This window comes from Centroberyx gerrardi, chromosome 10 (assembly GCF_048128805.1).
Source record: "Centroberyx gerrardi isolate f3 chromosome 10, fCenGer3.hap1.cur.20231027, whole genome shotgun sequence".
NCBI classification, from domain to species: domain Eukaryota; kingdom Metazoa; phylum Chordata; class Actinopteri; order Beryciformes; family Berycidae; genus Centroberyx; species Centroberyx gerrardi.
In genome coordinates, this window is record NC_136006.1 from 16,560,375 (window position 1) to 16,580,247 (window position 19,873).

Consider the following 19,873-nt stretch of genomic DNA (forward strand, 5'->3'; position numbering starts at 1 on the left):
GCCTAGTGATGTGGGACTGAGATGTAGAAATCACACTCTGTGTCTTGGCAGCTTCACAGGGCCTCTGGAGGCATTTATTTGGAACTAAGGCAAAGATGAACATTTCAGCAAGAGCATGAAAACACAGCCAGAGAGCTGCAGCAAGAAAGGGAAAATAGGCAAGAGACAATGCTGTTGTGGATTAGTTATGTAAGCAATCATGATATTTTGCGCCATGGCCTTACCCCATAGTGATCTCTCACCCAGTTATGTAATGGCCAATGAAAACATGAGTAAACATTGCACTCCAGTCACTGATCACCATAGGGCCACCAGTATAGAAAAAACAATTACATGTACAATACTACTAATTTATACTATTTATCTTCTTGAAACAGCTTAATTTCCATGTTATTTACTGTATATTAATCTGATACTACTAATTAGAATGTTATGAAATTCTACCATAAAGATTCATATCAGCTTAAAAACTTTAGTTTTTAAAGTCACAATGAAATGAAATATGACTTTTTCACATTGTTTGCCAATTTTACATGTCATAATATACAGCTATTTAATAATGATGTCATTATTAGATGTCATCATGTACCAGTAGGTGTAAATAAAAAATCCAACCAATAATACCACCAAAGACTTTTGAATAATCCTGTCCATCTTCCACTCCCACCAAATAAAACTGATATCCCATTGGTTTACACTTTTGAATGATCCCTCCCTGCGTTATGTCCCGCCCCAAGATGCTCTCACAATGCCATTTCATTGAGACTTTAAGTAAATAAACAGTTTAGGTGGGTTTAGGGTTAGGATTACCAAATGGCATTATGTAATCACATCCTCCTGATACCTCAGTGAAGGATCTGTATTCACCCACAATTCCTTCACCAATACACATTGTCACATTCATTTCTTCATTTGTAAATGAATATAAAAATGTATTTGGAAAGTCGTGTAGGTGATGTCACTTTACATCATTATATGCATTATTTTACAAAAACATTTTATTCAAATACACTAAAGACTGTTACATTATTACCTTATGCCACATGCCTTCACCTATCCACTGTTATCCACACCTGAAACATCTTTAACACTTTATTAATTGGGTCTCCATCCGTCTTCGCAACATCGTCGACATCAGCAGGTGCTTCCTGATCGACTGACTCCGTGGATAATTAGCATTTAATGGGAACATATGGGCTTAGGTGTCGCGTTCCAGTGAGGCTGAGATCATTCCTTATTGAAAGACACCCCACAACAAAACAAGGATCCAAAAGCTCTTAAATATAGGAGGGAATATGTGTGTATACAACACATATCAGTCACAAAAACTTGGTTTAATACACTGATTAATGCGATCATTGTTGCGTGTACACATGGCTGTGAATGAATGGAAATTCCTTAATAACTGAAGGAATTGGGTTAATCTAAGAAAAATACTTGTTTATTTCCAACATGTCATGCTTCTGTGTAATCGATTGTAAGAATGTGTCTGTGAAGGCCGTCCTTTGATCAGCAGTCACTGCGCTCACCAGAGGGAGCGGGGTGACTGGTGCTGTACAATCAGCAAGCCCACAGGGTCGTTTGTTTGTTCAGCTGCTACTGCTGCAGAAGCTGTATGACAATAGATTGGAGAACAAACAGGAAATCACAAACAACAGGGATCTTCTATTAGAGGCGTCCCAATTATGTCTGCAGATAGGATTTACTGCTTATGTTCTTGATTTCATGAACCCATCTTGGCTCTTCAAATGTGTGGGTTTCTACACATTATGAGAATACTGTAGACACTGTTCCTGTGTAAAGTAATGTTGTGTATGACTATATAAATCTTCTTCAGTGGACTTCTTCTTCCTTTTTATATAGTATACTGCATGTCACATGTCAGCATAATTCTCCAATAGTCTATTCAACATATCTATTTGACATCCATCTGAAACACATCTGAAACTACACACTACAAATCCCTCACAGTGTGTATTCACCTTAAAAAAAAAAGGGTGTGAAAATGGAAATGAGAATCCGTTTCTATTTTCATCTCTGCAGCATGGGTTGCATCTCCTGCCCTGTCACCGTTTCCCTCCATCTTTGAATAACAGGTCATTAGAGCTGCAGCTAGACTTCTACATTGCTCCAGCCCCCGCTGTTCCAGTCAGTCAGTCTGGAATGAGTCTGGCCCCACACCTCCACTCACAGTCGCTCGGCACACTAACTCCAGTCTAATTGCCTGTGTTGCTAGCTTTGGCTCACGAAAAATTATTCCGCCCATTCTGTTTGAATTCCATTTGCAAATCCCCCAGTTGCTCATATTTTATCACCAGAGCTGCTTTGATAAAACTAAGGGGGGGGTGGGGGGGGATGTATCCACTGATCACAGGCTGCATGAGAGAGTGTTTTTTTAATTGATGTGTATTAAAGGGAGAATCAACCAAAATCAACAACTTATATTTGTGTTCGTTTTTATGTTTGTTGAATCCGAGCCACGATCATCAGAGAAGTGCATCGCAACAATTTGCATAGACACTCTGCCCATCCCTACAGTTCCCATAAGGCACCACATCAGCGCTGCGTTGCATTTGGAGGGCAAAGTGAATCCTGGGATTTAAAGGCCTTCAAATGACCCTGAGAACATCAACTGACTTGGCAACCAAAGTCACAAAGAATCAAATATATTGGAGAATTGATTGATTAGTTCAACTTTGTAAAATGGATCACCAAAGAAATTCACTTTAAAGATATTTAAAGCCTATTTAGTATTTGGGTTAATTTTGCAGCTATTATTATAAAGTACTCTGTAAATTAATTTCAATAAAGCAACAATATGTATTATCTCGACCCTAAATATTTCATTACTAATTAGAGAGTCAACCAATTATATCAGTGAGACAGAACACATTGGATAGATGGGCGAAGCCTGTCAGCCACATTTACTTTCTCATGATCCGTGTCTGGCTGTCATGAATGCTACATAATGGAATCTGATTTTGGATTCCTCAGTATGTTAAACAGATGCAAAGATAATGTCTGTCTAGAGACAATTTATGTCTTGCAATCATTCCAAAATAGATACTTGACAGTGTCTGGCAACACAAGCAAGTCAAGCATCCCTGGAATGCGCTAGTAGGGGAGAGAGGTGGGGAATTGTTACAGCTGATCAAGCAGAGGGCGGGAATCTATTTTGTACAGAGAGGCCATTCAAGGCTCAGGCATGAGGAGGCTTTCTCCCTGCAGAGTTGAACATCACGGAGCTCCTGCCGAGCCCCTCCACCTCCACAAAACAAGGAAACCAGCAGGGGGTGCCTCCAAACATACTCCATTTAAAAAAAAAAAAAATTCTAAATAGAGAAGAAGCCTTGGCAAAGACAAGCTGCCCCTCCCACTGCTGCTGAATCTATAAAAACAGAGAGAGGGATGACACTCATTTCATTATTGCCCCATTTCTGTTTAAATGAGTTAGGTTAGAAATGTTTCTCTGCAGGTAAAACAGAGTATTTTGTCTGACTCCAATTTGCTACCCATTCCTTTGAATGACGTTTTACTGTAACATCATACCCTGAAATGTTAAGCCATGCTGTGCCTATCAAGAATGATGCTTGGGCCATAGTTGAAGCACTTCTGGAGGAAATTAGGTCACGTGCACACATAAAGACAAGTTGATTGGTTTGCCCAACTGCATACCTGTTAAGCTATACGATTCATTTTAATACTCCTGACCCTTCTGACACGGTCATATTCACATGTCCATCGTAAGGTTGTTTTTAAGATGCTCTTTTTATCTTTCATTTTAGCATATTTCCACTTCAGTCAGATGAATAGAGATAGGGTTAGGGTTAGGAGTTTGCTGTGATAACTGGAGATATTCTAGACAAACAATTTCAACTGTTGTATAAATCCATGACCTTGGTATTTCAAGGTACGATGTGAGAGGACTGCAGAATAGAGACAAATTGTAGGAATATAGTTTAGGCCTTGGAGTCTGTGAAAAAGATTTCACCACTTTTGTCAAGAAGTAACTGCAACAAAACAGATAGAGTCATCACAGAAATCCCACATGCAACTGGGAGTTGCTGCCTGCCTCTTAAGGCTCCACCCCTGAAAGGACTGCCTGCAAAATTGATTTTGTTCTCTTTTAAGCTATCAGCAGGGAATAAAAACAGTTGATTGAGAACAGCAAGTCTTGTGTTAAAATACCCCGACATTTCACAACATGCAGGACAGATGCAGGAGGGCTTTAGTGACGGCTACCACTGTATCTGCAGACTCACAGTGATCTGACTGAGATCTATATGTTCTCTTAGTTGATTTTTGTAAATAAAAACATCATCATTGACAAGATGATTGCTATTGTAAAACCAGCTGAGAATCATGGTCTGCAGGCTTGGCTCTTTTCTATAGTACTTTGTTTTCATAATAAATTATACATCATTATGCATTAATGTTCAATGTTCACCGACACCCAGTCATGAATAATATACAATTAAGTGCAATTAATAAGAGCCATACAAAATAGCAGATAATAGCTTTAGATTAATAGACCAACTGTTAGGCCAACCCTTTCCAAAACACATATCTCCCTGGTGTTTACTTCCCTAGACCATGCTGTGCAGAGATGGAGCATTTCAATTTTCAAGCTTTTGTGTGACTGGCTATGAAATCTTGTGTGTTGCTGATAAGGGCAACATGGATTATGACATGAACACACGTTTCAGTGGAGGAATGTTTCCCTGCTGTTTGCAGAGATCATCCCCCACACACATTCTACTGTTACAGCTGCAAATTAGACTGTGAAATTGACAACTCATGTGTTGCCATCTGGTTGCCATGACACCTAGTTATTAGGGCTTGTGACAGTTCTGGCTTGGCCTGTGTGTTCTCTCTCTCTCTCTCTCTCTCTCACATCAACATTGTTTACGATATGAAAGGCGTGAAGCATCACAGGGGGGTCGGCGGTGTGGGCTGATGGAAGTGGGGGGCGCTCAGCGGCGGTGGCAACTTCCACCTGAGGTACGGCACTGGCAGTAACCATCTTTCACACATTCAAGCTGTGAACGCCATCCCATGTTTAATGATGAGAGTGTGATCCACTGCGATTCCAAAACCTGGGAGAACCCTCTCTATTTTCACCCAGAGTAGAGTCTATTTCCCAGCCCAAAAAGAACATTATTTCACTTCTTTTGCATCTCATCCTATTGATGGCCACAGTTCCTCTGTGCTGTAGATGTTCTTGGGTACAAAAGCCTCTTTTTCACACACATTTCAGCCCTTGTCTGATCTAAGGCTTCAGGAGCACATTGAGACTTTAATGCTCCACTGATCAATGTAAGGATTAACGCAACTTAAAGGCTCCTTTGTGTGGTCCGTACATTGGAATCTCCTTCATCTCCCGAACTCTCAGGAGGCGGGTGGGTGGACGGGTGTTCCACTTCTCCTTGGGATGTCAGCCTCACGAACTTAGGCTTCCTGGTGAACAAATGCCTTTTTTTTTATGGGCAGCCTTGTGCCACATAGTTACCCCAGTGACTGAGCTGCCAACTGGGTGGGTTGGGTGCGGGGTGGGGGGTGCGGGGAGGGATGGCGTGACTCATGCAGTTCTCCTCTTCATCTTGACATTTGACATACTGATGTGGAGGATCTCAGCTGGAACAAACACGACACACGGTGTCACAGCTGCGACGACTGTGCCTCCGAGCCGCCGGCCTACGGCGCTGAGAACAGGTAACCATGAGTCAGCTCCTATTTAATTCATACACCTACGCTCCCGAGCTCAGGGGGTTGTTTTCAAGCAGTTATTTTATTTTATTTTTTTTTTGTTTCGAGGCTGTCTCTCCGCAGAGAATTCAACCTCTCACGGTGCCGCTCGGCATTCTTTGAAAGTCATTCTTGCTGTGACTCTGTGGCAAGGACTTGTGGGAAGGGCAACTGGAGTGCACCATGACCTTTTAAAACTTGTACATTATTGTCACACACCAGGCGAACGGCACAGCTGCACGACAGCCACAAGGATGATCGCTGCAAAGCATTTGATAATCCATTCTCATTAGACCTCTTATACTTGCCAAACACACCGCACTGCTTTTGACTGTATGCTACCATAAACACAAATGATGCCGCTGAATAGTGAGCAGCGCCAGAGGGATGCTGTCTCCTAATGAACCCCTCTGAGACCTCGCCATCAGGTTCCTCAGCCCTCTGCCCCATCTCATCCGTCTGGATAAAGCGCCTCGGCGAGCTGGACGGCACAAACAGACTGCGCAGGGAGGGCAGGGCCTCGCAGACAGAGGAGCAGCCGCATCAGGTGGCTGAAGGTGGATGTTGACAAGGGCCTCAGAGGAGACGCTCGCAAACACCTCCCCGGATCCATTAGCTGGTGATTCCCCCAGTAGGGCGCTTCCACCTTCACTCTGCTTCAGTGATTCAAAACAATCTCTAAATTTAGCCGCGAGGCAAACCGAGGAGAAACGAGGACCAATACATAGGGGAGCCTGATTTTTTTATATCATCTCTTCAAGGCGTTCCATCTTCCAGTTCAATTTTTACTTCCTCACCCTCTCTGACAGGGATTAATTCTTAATCAAAGTTACCCCAAACTGAAGGGCTGATCAAAACATGAATTATGAAGGAAATAATTCTAGCGTTTCACGGCGCAAACCAACAGTGTTTCATTGCATATTTCTACAACACACCTAAACGCTGCCGCAACAATAGAGTATCCATTCAATGCTGAATAGTGAATATAAATCAAAGCTTGAAATCCATGAGGACCTCCATGCAATATTCCAAGTAATATTGTCTATCTGCATAGTCAGTATCCTTATTCATAATTCCATTATATTAAATAAACATAACGTCCTCAGAGTTAATTGAGGAAACCTTCTCTCTCTTTCTGTTTAACAAGGCCAGAGAGTCATGGGGAAAACGTAAAAGGTTGGCCTTTTTACCAAACCAATTACAGCTTGCATTGGGGCAGCATTACCATGTATGTGAGTGTGTCAAACGTTCTGCATGAATGGGAATTAAAACAAAACCTTGACTGTGTGCTTTGTTTTGCTTCTTTGAGTTTGTGTTACATGATTCTGTTCTCTGATTGATTGTTGATCAGTTACATCTAGTTAACCTCACTCTGTAAAGTCCTTTGAGACATGTTTGATGAAAGGCGGAGATGCTTTTAAGGATTCGCAATCAAATGAACATTTACACACTAAGAATTTAGTGTAGACAAAATCATGTAGTGTATTTAGTGTAGACAAAATCATATTCCTTAGAATAAACATAATAATTGGTTGGTGTCTTGCTTGTAAGTTCTGTTGGCAGGCGAGTAGATATCAACTTTTCTGCTTTAGTTATTTGTCTTTGTCATTTTTAATTTTGTTTGGTTATTTTGTTTGTGATAAATGTATAAGATGTAGTGGTTTGCATCTATATTGAAAACTGAAATAATGTAGTAATTATAGTAATAATAATAATAAGCATGGATTGTGGACAGCTGAAATACACAGTAGAAAAAAGCAGAAAAGTCTTGTTTTTGTCTTGCATTATGACCAGGAGCTGGTAAAAAGTGGTGTGTATTTGGGCCCAGAGTCAAACAGCGATCATCAAGAAACGTCAATACGAATCCCAAGACCAGTTAGCAACAAGCAACAAAGTTATCAAACTGTTTACCATTCAGTTAGGGCAATTAGGGTGATTGTTATTATTCACAACAAAACAAAATGTTCATGTGTTAGTTAGAATTACAAGTGGGAAAAGCACAGGAGAAAAGAAGCAATTTCATCCAAAAATAACTTTCGCAGAGCAATTGTGAGGCAAGCCTGCCTCTGAGCATGTCAGCCCATTCACTGCACAGAATAAAGCTGTCATTTAAGCTTGGTAGCCTCAGTCGAGTGTTAAACGCACTTTTATTGTTTAGGTGTCAAATGAAACAGTGTCACCATTCAGGGAGGGAATAAAGAGTAAATGGTCACATAAAAAAATATAAAATCAACAATGAAAATGGTAACACGGGGAAAGTCTGGTTCCCGTGGCAACATAGATGTACAGTTGAGACAGTGTCCAGATCCAGACGTGTATGTGTTTGGTTTGCACATTTCCACAGCCTATATTAATCTCAAACAATAAAAGTCCTTTTTTTTGTTTACTAGCCATGCATACAGTTGACAATTCCACATGTGTTGAGTCAGTGTCTTCATAGGAGCTGGCACTTTCAATACAAAATATTTACACTACCATTAATTATTCTTGTTATCATCGCCATCATCGTTACTATTTGTTACTATGAATTTGAATACTCTGAATACATAAAGAATGGGAATGGGATGTTGAAAATCTTAGCACCCCATTTCATTTTGATACCGGAAGAGAAAAGAAATGGAAAGTAGGTGTCGTCGCTTTAAATGTCACCCGTTCCTGAAAAGAAGACAGTTTCGAGAGATCGTCTGTAGAGATATTCAAACACTGAGAGATGGACTCCTTGTCCCATCAGGATGAAGCAGTTACTTATATTACTATACAGCAACCTGCTGTCAGAGCCTCCCAGAAAGGAAAACAAAACATCACACCATATGTGAAAGACTCTGCTATGCTTACTATTAGATCTCCAAAACGAGAAAATAGGAAAGAGATGACTGCACCGATGTTTCAAGAAAGACACTGACTTTTCCACCATTTTCTTTCCATTTCTCTCAATAACTGAAAAAGAAAAAAAAAAAAAAAATAAGAAAATGGAGGTGCTTTCAAGTCACCTCTTTGGTTCTGCCTGTGATGAGTACAAAAACCTCTCGCCGACCTCTAGACAAAGAAGGTAAGCTGAGAGAAACCTTGTGCACAAATCAATTACTCATCAATGTTTAACACAAGTGGATCCCAGCGATCTGCTGATGGGTTTGTGTACAGTAGCTATTTGCAACTCGGTCATGGCAACATAAAATGCATCTAGATGTGCTGTGCGAAACTGAGTAATACAAACAAAACCTAAAAAAAACAAAACAGAAAAAAAGAAATCATTCACCAAAGCAGACTGCAGAACAACCTAAACAGTAATTCTGTGCTGACGATGACTCACTTTTTTCTCCACAACCCAAAAGATAAAAACAAACCAAAACAACAAAAACAAGAGAGTAACATAAGGCAAGTGCATGTTCCTTTTTGTCGTTTGTCAATTTCTCTTGCGGCAAATTCCTGGCATTCCTCATTCAAAATCTATTCATTATTGACTTGTCATTATTATTAATTATGTCATGACTGATTTTACGCTCCAAAGAGTTAAAATCCAACACGTTCAACCACGAGTTTGTTAATCTTTCATTTAATTGGCGTGTGTGTGTGTCCGTGTGTGCGCGCGTCTATGTGTGTATTTCTCTGTTGCGAGTCGGAGTGAACTTCCTCTAAGTAGACGTCTTGCCTGGCCCGTCCCTGTAGGCCCCGGGGCTATTGTATATTGCAAGAGGAGCAGCAGGGGTCGTCCTTGTCTGGCTGGGCGGCGTAGTCCATCTGCCGAACGATCTCAGCGAACAGTTCGTCTACCATGGTTTTGCTCTTGGCCGAAGTCTCCATGAAAGGGCAGCCCCACTCCTCGGCCAGGGCCTGGCCTTCGCTGGACGACACCTCCCTCTCGCTCTCCAGGTCCACCTTGTTCCCCACCAGGATCACTGGAACCTTCTCGTACCTGAGGTAAGACACAAGGACGCAGATATCAGAGACAGACGCACGCATGGAAATCTGAGATACACAGCGGAGAACTGAGGCTATGAAACTGTATGGAAGCAGTCAGTGAGTTTTTGTGTCTTGATTATGTTGCTTTTTTTAATTGCACCAAATGAAACCTTCTTTGTTATTTCATGTGAAGGCCCTATCAATACATCATGCAATCCATACACTTCATTCCATACATGTGGAGCGTCATATTGAAATGTGACCTTCTAAAAGACCTGGTGATCCAGTGTTGGTGAGGCAGCTTGGAAACTTACAAGAGAAACAGTGGACCGCCCTGCCTCATTCATTTATTCATTGTCTTTACCTGCTTATTCCTATTCAAGGTCACGGGAGGGGTTGGGGCCTATCCCAGCATGCACTGGGCGGACGTCAGGGAAACACCTTGGACAGGTTGCCAGTCCATCACAGGGCAAACACAGATAGACACACATTCACTCTCACATTCACACCTAAGGACAATTTAGAGTCTCCAGTCGACCTGACTTGCATGTCGTCGGACTGTGGGAGGAAACTGGAGCACCTGGAAGAAACATGCAAACCACTGAACCACCGTGACCCCCCGCCTCATGTGCTAGCTTATATTTATATGACACTATGAGTACCGAGTCTACAGCCTGACCCAGTAGTGAAAGGGAAATGGGCAATATAGCCCTGGACCCCCGAGGGCGGGAAGTGGCCATAATCCTTTGAGCTCTGAACTCCCTGCCATGCTGCCTGAGTACTGAATGTCACTGTGGAACTGGACTACTTACTGGAGAGCCAGAACAGGCGGTCAGTTACATTAAATAGGCTACTGGACACAGTTTCCCCAATATATCGGTCCATCAGTGTCATACTGGGAAAAGTGGCGTGCCTCCGAGGCATTAGGCGTCCGCACTTTGTACACATCAGAGGCAATAACACAGATCAAAAACATCACAGAAATAACAGATCTTGCGCTTCCACATAATTTGCTAAAAGGTAGGCTGCTATTTCTTTCATCCTTATCTGCGGGTGAGGCCAGTATGAGAGCTCCTGCTCCGTCTGTTGTAGCCGTCGTTTGAACCGGCAGCATATTCACCGTGAACCCGGCTCAAAACGCCTCTGCTCACGATGCTGAGCAACATCGACAGATCACACAAGAGTCATGCACCCGGCACCCTTCAGCATCATTAGAGTTTTCAAATGTTGCCCTCGCTCGATGAAATATTCATGCTCCTAAATTATTTATGTTTATTTGAGGGAAAAAAACACACCCTCATCCTTGATTGCTATGGTAACAGGTACACAAGGAAATGACTAATGCTGGAGAGATGGAGAGAATGCAGAATAAGCAACTGTAATACTTTCCTAAGTCGGGCAGCCGGAGCGTCTCTCGGAGGCCAGGGGCTGCAGGTCTCACCGTTAAATAAGCTTAAACTCGCCGAGAATAAGGAGCCGACTTTGATCTACTCATGAATACATTATCCAGAGCGAACTTTAATCTCAACTATCCTGTTCCCGGGATCTGCTCGCCAGCCGAGAAGAACTACCGGGATTTAAGAGACGATTTCAGAGGTCTGTGTGCGACCGGGAGTGTGATAGCGTTCCGCGAGCTCGGGGGCAACTCGCATGAAAATCTACAGCCCATGTTTCTCAACTTTGACATCCAGTGTACAGTACCTAGATCTCATTCACTGCATTCCTAACTTCAGGGCCGTGATTTTACTGAGAACTATTTTGGGCCACATCTCTGTGGCAGTAGGCAGTCCTTGCTCACATCCTTATATTCCTTTCCCACTTTCATTGAAAAACCCTAATCATAGTTGTGGGTGTGCAGATTGAAAGGCCAAAACCCCTCCTTTTGTGGCTGTGCCCATTTAGGAGAAGCCACAGGGGGCACAGCATTTAGGTGGGGTAATGGTGGTCAAGATCTGGGCGTCTCTTTCACGAATCAAGGCCATGGTTGGGCTCAAATCTCACATGGAGGCCTCTGGCAGGCTTAGTATCTGCTATATCCGCTATCACATGCTGCCTCATACCAGCTCCCACTTTAGCCTCTCCTGCCCCAAATGTGACTCAGTCATAAAAAAGGCGTGTTCCAGAGAAACCACAGTATCTGAGCTCTGTGTATATAATGTACAGTATGGATGCAAGCTCCTAAAATGAGAAATAAAAGCAAATTATCACTATTCTGCCTAGAGGAGTGCTCTTTGCTGTAAGACCCAGACAGAGCTTCAATGGAAACAGATTTCTGATCCACTGATGAGCCTGTAAAACTGTCAATCAATGATGGATGTCTCGAAGAGTGGGAGGAATTTGGAAGAAGTAGTCAAATAAAGTAGTATCATACACCCACGTGGTTGTTTGTTTTTTTACCATAATGCTAGATTTGAATTGGACAGCCTCGCTACTTTGCGTTCTCGCACTACTTAGGACTCATCGTAAGAGGAGTGGAGCACAAAGAAAAAAAAAACTTGTCATCTGGCACCAAAGGAGAGGGTCTATAAATAGTCATAATAACAGAGGGGGAAACCTGCAATCCCAGGAGGTGTGAGAGGGTGGCTGCCACAGATAGCAGGGCTCCCAGGGCCTCAGCATGGGGGGCGTTGACCACACCAGGTCTGGGCTGAACAGTGGATGATGCAAGGCAGCAAGGCTGGGCCGTCACACAGAGCAGAAGGAGAGGGGCTGAGGGGTTTAGACTAGGGCTGAGTGATATTGACAAAAAATCTAATTGTGATTATTTGACAGAATATTGCAATTGCGATTTAAACTGTGATTTATATCATCACAAGATTTTCTTGTCATACATTTTTTAGAACTTTAAAATTGTTTAAAGAAAAGTGATTTCGTAAAAAAAAAAAAAAAAGATGTCAGTGTGCAGGATTTACTGAGTTTAAATGTGATGATAGGCTTTCACCAATATTGTACTTGATTCATGGACCAAAGATTACCCGGAGCTCGAAAACACCTTGTTTAGAAATCAATTTTGGACGCTCCTCTTAAGCAATTAATTGCAGCCTCTGTGATTTGGAAATTGCAGAAGTCCATATTGCGATTTTGATTTTTTCTGATTAATTGTTCAGCTCTAGTTTAGACAGCAACCTCAACTGTCAACTGCACACCCAAAGTCTTGTGAGAGACTAAGCACCAACAGTGAAGACAGACACAGCACAAACAACATGGCATGTTTTAGCCCACAGCTTGTGAGTCTGACTATGCGTGTACTGGAGCACTCTGACTGCGAACACCCATTCTAGCTCTCCCAGACACACCTTATCTATAATGCATGATGCATCAACTGATATAGGCCTTGCTGACGGAGGGCGGGACCCGGTGGTCCAAGAGTCTCTGGACTCATCTGGCTCTAGCCTACGAGGTGAAGGAGGAGACAGGCTTCGTGCTGGGTCTCCTCCCAATGGCCCTTTTGAAGAGGGTCTATAGCTGACTCAGTAGAGAGGATTCAGCTGAGTCAGAGAGAGGTAATAAGCTCCTCTATTACAGCACAGCGCCAGGCAAGGGAAGATTTCATCAAGGATGGGTTTCTGGAGAGCCTTTTGAAAACAGGCCACGATAACAGCGAGCGTGGCTCCTAAACGCAGAGAGGCGGTGCAGCCCAACGGTGGGATTGTGCCAAAAGAGAATTATTTTTTTCAGGAGAATGGATAAGAAAAAAAAAGATAACAGCTGGGATAGCACTTTATATTCCCTCAAATAGTCTCTTTTGGATTCTCTCTATGCTCTCAAGGTAGTGAAAATTAATTCTCTCCTTCCCTTTTCCTTCAGAGATCTTGATGCTATTCACAGATGATGGAGACACTGTCCAAAAAAAGTGGAGAGGATCTAGGAGTAGTTCTTGACAGACTGTATAGGCTAGTCATTTCTGGATCAGATGTATTACACCCATTATACAGTACACTAGCAGCTCCCTGGGGGTAATTATGCTTTCCGAGACAAATTCCTCCTCTTACAAAGTACAAGACCGAAAATCTGAAATGCAAAGTGACACTGCATCTGAAATTAGATTGCCTTGCCATAGCATAGTGGTGAAAGAAAATGAGAGGAGGAAGTTTTAAATAGTTCAGGGACTAATTAATAGGTTTTGTAAACAGAAAATATGGCCCAAGTGACACAGTCAGTCAGTTTCACCCTCTGAAAATGATACACTACACTAAGGATATTGTGTGACCACCATCAACCCTACCCTTATGGTAATGGCAGACAGACTCTATAGGTAGCCATAGGAATCACAGCAGAGCAATACATAACATATCATAAATATTCAATGAAGGACAACTTGGTTTAGTTCGTATGGGCCAATTACCAAACTTTGTATAGTTGGATTAGGACAAATAAAATTGAGGAGCAATTCAGCTAACTGAACAAAGTCGTTCTTTTGGGGATTTTTATGAGGAATTTTTATACACATTTATGACTTAGTAAACAACAAAAGAGCAATAAATGAGACTGGTGCATGGACAGCTTGTTGCCTAGCTGTTTTCATAATTGCTTGTTGTTTTCTCTCCCTCATCATTATCCATGGCAACAGCTTAACAGTCCTCTTCAATTTGTAATGGGCTTCTCTAATAATAGTTCAATGACATATTGTCACTATCGAGCGAGCACTATTTGACCGCAATGCCCACTGTGCCATTATTATCTTTACCTCTTCACTTGTGACTGGGAGCATCAACACTGGCTTCATGGCACACAACTGGGCTTAATGAAATAAACATTAAGTCTGCAGCATCAGAGGGACTCTTGTAAAGGCCCAATGCATCACTGAAACAACTATACACAAGCATGCATACCCTGAATTATAGATTGGGTATGAGCTTTAAGTATTTTTTTTACCCCTTGGATGTTAAACATAACACTTGGTTTTGAAAGCCAAGTCAACTAAATTAAGTAATCAGCACTCAACTCTGGCCCCGTTCTTTTGCTTTCACAACAAACTAAGACACAGATGAAAGAGGATCTTTCTGGGAGAACCAGGACACTGCTGCTCAATCAGGATCCTTTCAACCAATTGGCACATGAACAAAATCTGTAATGATAACTCCATGATTAGTACGCCTTATTGCAATGTTGAGGTGAGCAAGTAAGCATGCAGCCTAAACTACAAGTAGTCCAAGAGTTAGGGTTTTGACTTAGGGTTAGGGTTAATCCAAGCTGTGACCATATCCCTAACTAATAAGAAGAAGTCCTGAAATATCACCAACATCAACAAACACAATAACACAGCATGGCAGCAATGCTATCAGGAAGCTTTGCTCTGGTGGCCTAGTTCACTACCTGTTTCTTTTGGACTAATCCTCCTACCATGGCACAGGTATTTGGATGCACCGTCACGTCTTGTGCCACCGATCGGGAAGCATCAGTAGCGTATAGTTAACTGTGGCTGAAGTGAGGAGTGATGAGGTCCCAGCGGGCGCGGGCGGGCCAGGGTGTAATCATCTGCACCCATGGCCTCTGTGCTAATGCCTGCCTGTGCCACTAACAGCAGGCGCTGATAGATGGTGACAGGGTTCAGAGAGAGAGCGACACGCAGCGGCGCCTCTGACCTGAGCGGGTGGCGAGGCGGCCGTGCCGGGACACCGGTGTTTTGGCAGCGAGGACGGGCGGAGAGGCTAAGGGAGCAGTGACAACTGTATAACCTACGGGACACGACGAAATCGCATGCATCACTTCAGCCAAATATCTATCCAAAATCTGAGACATTTATCACTGCTGAGGATATAGTCCAAGTTCTTCTAGCAACTCTGCAGCCGTCCCTTGTTGAAAAATAATCTCTTACGGGGAAATTCCACCCTCAGATACTCTGCACTGTTATGTGTCATCAATCTGTGATGTTCACTGCATTCCAGGAGTTATTTTGTGATGAACTGTAATGTACTCTTTTTGTTGTACTCACTTTCCCCCAACCTGCCTTGGGGGAAAGTCTACTCGTACTTCAGTTAGTGATTTCCTACATTACCCAGAATGCCTTTCGACAACCCCCAGAGAACATGCCTGAACTTGTTGCATTTCAGCTGTGAGTTTTATGTGCAGGTGGAGAGAGCAGTAGCAGAGCAAGAGTTTTTCCAGTTGAGAAAAAGTGACAGTCACACCCCTTACTCAGAACGAAACATGTATTGAGGCTGCATTGCATTATGGTCTATTGAGGCTTTTGTCAGTGGAGAAATGATCTCTTTCTCCTCTATGATGGATTTCTCCCTGTATGATTGTTGAATGTCAGTGCAAAATGGTGATCTAGAAAAAAGACCTTGCTCTTTTCTACCTTTAGCCAAGTTATCTGCAGGAATAAGAAAAATACACCACCAGATAACAAAATGGACCCAGAAGTACATTGCCAATAGCTGTTTTTTAAACAGTGTGAAAGTGTTTTAGGATGGATTTTCCCTTCAATTTGCTCCCCAATATGATCACAACAACAGAACTTATGATTTCTCTGTTACCTCTGTCTTTTGCAAACAAAGAAATGTGATTCAAATGATTTGAGTAGCATAATAGAATACCAAGCCTGTCTCTGTTGATAACGGGTTGTTCAAAATGTGTTTAGAAATACGTGGGTGATGTATTGATTTTTGGCATGTGTATAGGAGCTAAGTTGCCATATCTGGTAAAGTTCCAGCCAACTCCTTTGGTGGTATAGCAACCGACAAAGGAAATGGATGAGCCAAACAAATTTGGCATTTAGACTGTGTCTTCCTTGGGTATTTGTTAGTTTCTCTTTCTAAATGGAGGGAGCATGTGGAAACTTTAAAATATTCATTAACTTAAACTGTCAGTAACACAAAACAATAAGTCACCTTAGATGATTGTCAACAGAAGCTTAGAATAACATACAATTCTAGGCTATTTGTAGCATTTTGACAACAATGCTGCTGATTGTGAGCAACTAGCTAAGTGAGGCATGGCTTTCCTGCTCTTTAACATCATTTTTTAAATGAAATGTTCTTTGTTGCGGGGCCAGTGGCAAGTAAGGTCAATTGTGTTGACTCTACCTTGGGAAGAAGGCAGATGCTCGGGTCTCTAGACCCCTAGTGTTAGGAATCCTTTAATTAATCTTTCCTTTGCAACCATTCACTGTATAAAGACCGTAAATGCTCTGTTTAACCCAAGAAAATACACTTCCTATGCTCTACTTTCAAAACAAACTCTGCTGGTGGAGAACTGTAAATAGAACATGGGTCACAGCTATTATCAATACTGAATAAAAGACTATCTCTGGCCTGCTATATTAAAAGCAACTCCGTCATTACAAACATAAACCTAAGTGGCAGTGTTGTCATGCAGAGACGGCTGTATGAGCCCATGGAGTTGCAGAAGTTTGTCTGGGACTCTGAGGTTAAGTGTTGTGTAGGAGTGTGACGTGTACTGGGGAGTTTTTAGCTTCACAAAACAAATGCATCTTTGTGACTATGGGGAATAACACCAGACTGTGTTAAGCGTGGAATATCACATAACAGCTTGCCCGCACCTGGTGTGTGGGTGCACATGTATACATCCACACATAAACACACACACACACACACACACACACACACACACAGTAGTAGACGTAGACGCTCGCATACCATTCCCCATCCTCACTTATATGGGGGAAACACATGCTGACCTCATTCTTTCATCCACAGCCATAGATTTATGGGAATGTTTATAAAGGCCATTTGAACAACGCTAAATTCAATTAACTGACAAACTATTAAGGCAACCAACAAAAAAATGATAACAAAAATAAAAAGAATGTCTATAAATCTTTCTATCTACTCTAAATCTACTCTATCTTTGAGATGAGTCAATTTCATTTTCAAGTGAGTCTGTAATGGAATGGAATGGAAATTGGCAAATCAGCCACAATCGTAATTGATTAATAACACAAAAATATTACAGGACTGTATTACATTTATACTGATCCATTATGTAGGTTATGTGCAATCTAAAATAATCAGCACAAGCTGTGAGTTTTGAACTGATGCACTCTGCTTCAAATGTGCTTCTTTACTGAGAGCTTCCTCAGAAGGGAGTCTTGTCTCTCTGGAGCCCATTAGACTCCCTACATTCACTGTGGCACATTCACTGACACCTAGAATGAGTGATGAACCCACACTGTCACAGCCCAGTGCATGCTGCCTCTCCACTACACATGAATTCCCCAGGATCCCCCCAAAACACAAGAACTGGGCTAACGCATATAGCAGAGACACTCACCCATAATTTAACCATTAGCACTGATGACGTTGTTGTCTATTTAGGCTGTCAGTGGAAAGTGTTTCTTAATGTCATCATCAAGTCATGGCATCTTTTCCTGTGTTTCTATCGGGAATGTACGTATGGGGCTTCAGCCTAGAGCGAGACGTGCCAATAACACGATAGGACAATCAAGCAGCCTCAGTTAACCTCTGCCATGTATCAATCGGCAGCCCCCGCTGGTGACCTCATATCTGGATCATCTCTGTAACCGCGCTCAGACATCAGACAATCTCACGCTTGACTCCTGCTTGGACCGCGCGGCTCTTTCCAAACAGCTTGTGCTTGTTAATTAAAAACATGGCTTCTCCTCTGTACAAACCGGCCTCACGGTAGTGTGCTTTTTTTCCATATTTAGCGACTCCAAACCCCCGTTGCTCTAGCTGTGTTTTTTAGGTCTGTTGCCATGAAGCAGGCCTCTCTGCAGAGCCCCTGTTGCACTGAATCCTGGGTATTCCCGGCTGTGTGTTTCACTGGGGTTGCAGCATCCAGCACAGTGGACACACAGCAGCGTGGCAGTTTACAGACAACATCTCCCATGTCATGACTACAGTACAGAAGACACTGGTCCTCACTTTGGTGACAGATAGGTGCGATGTGGTTATGAGTCTAACAGAGGGGATCGGTGCTGTTTGCCCTATTAGAAAACAGCCTTCCTAAGATGTAACTGCCTGCAGCAAAACATAACAACAGAGGAGAAACACTTAAGAGATGACTCTTAGAGATCACAAATGATTAACTTTAGAGATGCTGGGGCTGCAGTGTGAGGGCATGCTGGCTACCTAGGAGTTGAAAGCAGTATGGGTGAGACCAGGTACACCAAAATAGAACAGACATGTGGTGTTGTACTGTAGTCTGCCCTGAAGGTGCACACCATCTCCATTCAGGCACAGTTTATAGACTATAGGCCTAGGCCCATCCTCAGAACACAGGGCCTACAGTAGGCAGCCTATGTGTGGGAAATAACCTACTGCAGCCATACTGAACCACTGGACAATGTGGACATTATTCTTTTCCTGTGCATCATTTTTTTTTTTTTTTTTACCAACCTTTTCACTCTTATGATCTGATCCCTCATCGGTTTTATGTCTTGGAAGCTTTGCTGGTTGACAAGGCTGTAGACCAGTATGAATCCTTGGCCGTTTTTGATGTAAAGGTCCCGCATGGAAGCGAACTGCTCGGTACCGGCAGTGTCAAGGATCTCCAGAACCGAGGGTGAGGAATCTACCTCGATCTCCTTGCGGTAAAAATCCTCTATGGTTGGGTCGTACTTCTCAATGAACGTCCCGGTAACAAACTGCACAGTGAGGGCGGATTTCCCGACCCCGCCGCTGCCCAGGACCACCACTTTATACTCGCGCATTGCTCCCTTGCTAGTGGATTAAATCAAGAGATTGTCGAAAGGTATCAATCTCCGCGCGTCATTGAAATGAACTAAAATATCCCCGCACGAATTACATTCACCATTCGTGTCCCATTTTGAACGGGTGTCAATAATACAGTCTTGCTCGCCGCTGCTCAGCTATGGCAGAGCACAAAGACTCGGTGCCCTAAGATGGATTTCATTGTAGAAATTCCCCCACGCAGGCCAGACATTGATAACTAGACGTGCATCCGAGGACTGCAATTTTCCACAATGTGCATAGGGAGGAATAAAATATCGCCCGATGATGTGGACCGTGCGGGTTTGCATCTGCTTAGCTCACCCGTCTATGCATCATAAAAAACAAACTTGCTCCATCGAAGACATTGGAAAAAAGCTGGGCTAACCCTAGAACGGATCGTAAGCGTAAAATTGCAAGCGAGAGGCTGCCTAAGAAAAACAGGATAAACTAATACTAGTTCGACACTTAATAAAACAACTTGCGTCTCTTTGTTTCTTTTTCACCATCTCTGGCATGTCTTCGTTTCTCATTCGCTCACCAATACAATCCGAGCCGCCATACTCTCGGGT

The 19,873-nt window shown here is 42.7% G+C and overlaps 1 protein-coding gene across 3 annotated transcripts; it reads right to left on the reverse strand.

Moving 5' to 3' along the window:
• Positions 1-7,873: 7,873 nt before the first annotated feature.
• On the reverse strand, positions 7,874-19,282 carry rap2aa (RAP2A, member of RAS oncogene family a). 3 transcript variants are annotated; one of them, XM_071927059.2, is made up of 3 exons: positions 19,223-19,282; positions 18,969-19,096; positions 7,874-9,658 (listed from the first exon to the last, which is right to left on the reverse strand). In XM_071927059.2, the coding sequence occupies exons 1-3, from the start codon at positions 19,280-19,282 to the stop codon at positions 9,421-9,423; spliced, it is 426 nt and encodes a 141-aa protein (XP_071783160.1). In that variant the 3' UTR covers positions 7,874-9,420. The 3 variants fall into 3 exon arrangements, with proteins under 3 accessions (XP_071783160.1, XP_071783159.1, XP_071783158.1); XM_071927058.2 differs by having other exon boundaries at positions 19,148-19,282; XM_071927057.2 differs by having other exon boundaries at positions 18,969-19,282.
• Between the last annotated feature and the right edge of the window lie 591 nt (positions 19,283-19,873).